Below are 1,664 nucleotides of genomic sequence, written 5' to 3'. Positions count from 1 at the left end.
GGAATCTAAGAAAAAAAAACTAAAGATGAAAAATGGACGAGTTTGAAATTATTTTAAAACAAACTAAAATCTAGAAAATTATTTGAAGAATGGGATTTAAAAGAATATTTTTCAAAATTAGAGATGGTGAAATGGGAAATGGCACTGTGGCCCAAAGGTGGCCATGCACCATGCGGAGAATAGAGCCATTCTGGAGGATAACTCATGCTACTGCTTCTTATTTCAATGTAGGGAACCCGATTTGAAAGGCTAGGTCAATTTCAGAACTTGCAGTCTTCCAGCTTCTTGACCACTTCTGAAATTTTGGGGCCATGAGCGGGCAAGTGTAGAGTAGATAATTGAGTCACTTCCCTGGTATCATCACTCTTCGCTTCCTTCTGTCTTGAAGCCTTCCAATTAGCAGCCAAGGATCCCTCCTAAGTGAATCTGGAATTGAGATTTGCCAAGCAATCCTGCAATAGGAGTAACGTCACCGGTTCCCCAAGTAACTGTTTGGCAATAAAAGTCGCTCTCATTCAAACAAGTCATGCGCCGGAAGTATGTGAGGGCAGAACGGAGCTATGTGAAGGCTATTGAGCATTGGTTATTCAGTTTTGAACAAGCCCGGTTTGCTGGGGGAACAAGGCGACGACCCCGAAAATAAAGAACATGAGAAGCATCTCAGAGTGCTCAAAGTCATTCGTGTGAGATGGGTTCAAGACCCCATTCACAAAGAACTTGAGATGAGTTGAATACAAAAACTCTATGCACATATCAATAAAAGCTCCGATTGCCACCACATAAAGCTCCAAGTATCTAAGCCTTCCATCAAAACCAGACACTGGGTTCAAAACCCGAACCTGAAACCCCTTTGGGTTCATCACAAATCTCACCACTACGTTGCATATGTGCCACAAACTCACTGCTAGAAACAGCGTTCCTGGCAGAACATGCTCCATGAATGAACCCATCCCTTTTCAATCCAAAATCAAATCAGAGTAACAATTGATCTCTCCAACCAGTTTTTCCTATTTCAACAATATCTTCCGCAGCATCAAGAAGAATTTGGAGATATATCAGCAGCCATGGATGAGAATATCCGTGACTAAGACCAACTCGGTCAACAAAGGACACCCACAATTCTTTATATGGATCCCCTTAATATGCTTGATTGTCAGCGGTCTTTCTCAAACATTCATAATCAAATTTAGTAATATTCAGAGGAACCCGTTTCCCTTCAGTCATCTCTTTCTGCAAATGGCATATGAGTAATATCGCGAACCTCACGGAGATCTATTAACTTCTGAGGTTGCTGAACCAATTTACTGATTGACTCATCAGTTCTAGGAACAACAATTGCAATACGAGAACGCCCCTCCATTTCAATTCAACTCTCAGAGCATCATGCTTGAGAGTGGTGAAGCCGTTTGGGTACACTGCCACAGTCGCTATTTCCACTCACGTACGGACATGCAATGGACGTGCCAGAAATTATATTAAAATCAACTTGTCTCTCGTCGATGTCTAAACCAGTTGGAGAACGCTGCGACTTTGGGCGCCGAGGTGAAGTTCCGATCACAAATGACGGCTTTTCCAAGCACTTGAGAAGGATTGGGTTTTCCGATGAAGCGGAATCTGCCTCCACAGTCACCAGCGTAAACTAATGGGGAGATTAGTGTCCTTTA

At 42.6% G+C, this 1,664-nt stretch overlaps 1 protein-coding gene across 1 annotated transcript; it reads right to left on the bottom strand.

Annotated features, from left to right (window-relative positions):
• Window positions 1–587: 587 nt before the first annotated feature.
• LOC100259025 (uncharacterized) lies at window positions 588–950 on the bottom strand. The gene has a single exon (XM_003635012.1). It carries the CDS (start codon window positions 948–950, stop codon window positions 588–590), a length of 363 nt encoding a protein of 120 aa, XP_003635060.1.
• Between the last annotated feature and the right edge of the window lie 714 nt (window positions 951–1,664).

Source organism: Vitis vinifera, chromosome 17, assembly GCF_030704535.1.
Source record: "Vitis vinifera cultivar Pinot Noir 40024 chromosome 17, ASM3070453v1".
Lineage (NCBI taxonomy): Eukaryota > Viridiplantae > Streptophyta > Magnoliopsida > Vitales > Vitaceae > Vitis > Vitis vinifera.
Note: the sequence above shows the minus strand (reverse complement) of the source record. Positions and strands in the feature narration are given on the sequence as shown.

What these genes read in the sequence shown, in the direction of transcription:
- LOC100259025 (XM_003635012.1), bottom strand. Translation starts at nt 950, where the DNA reads ATGGGTTCATTCATGGAGCATGTTCTGCCAGGAACGCTGTTTCTAGCA.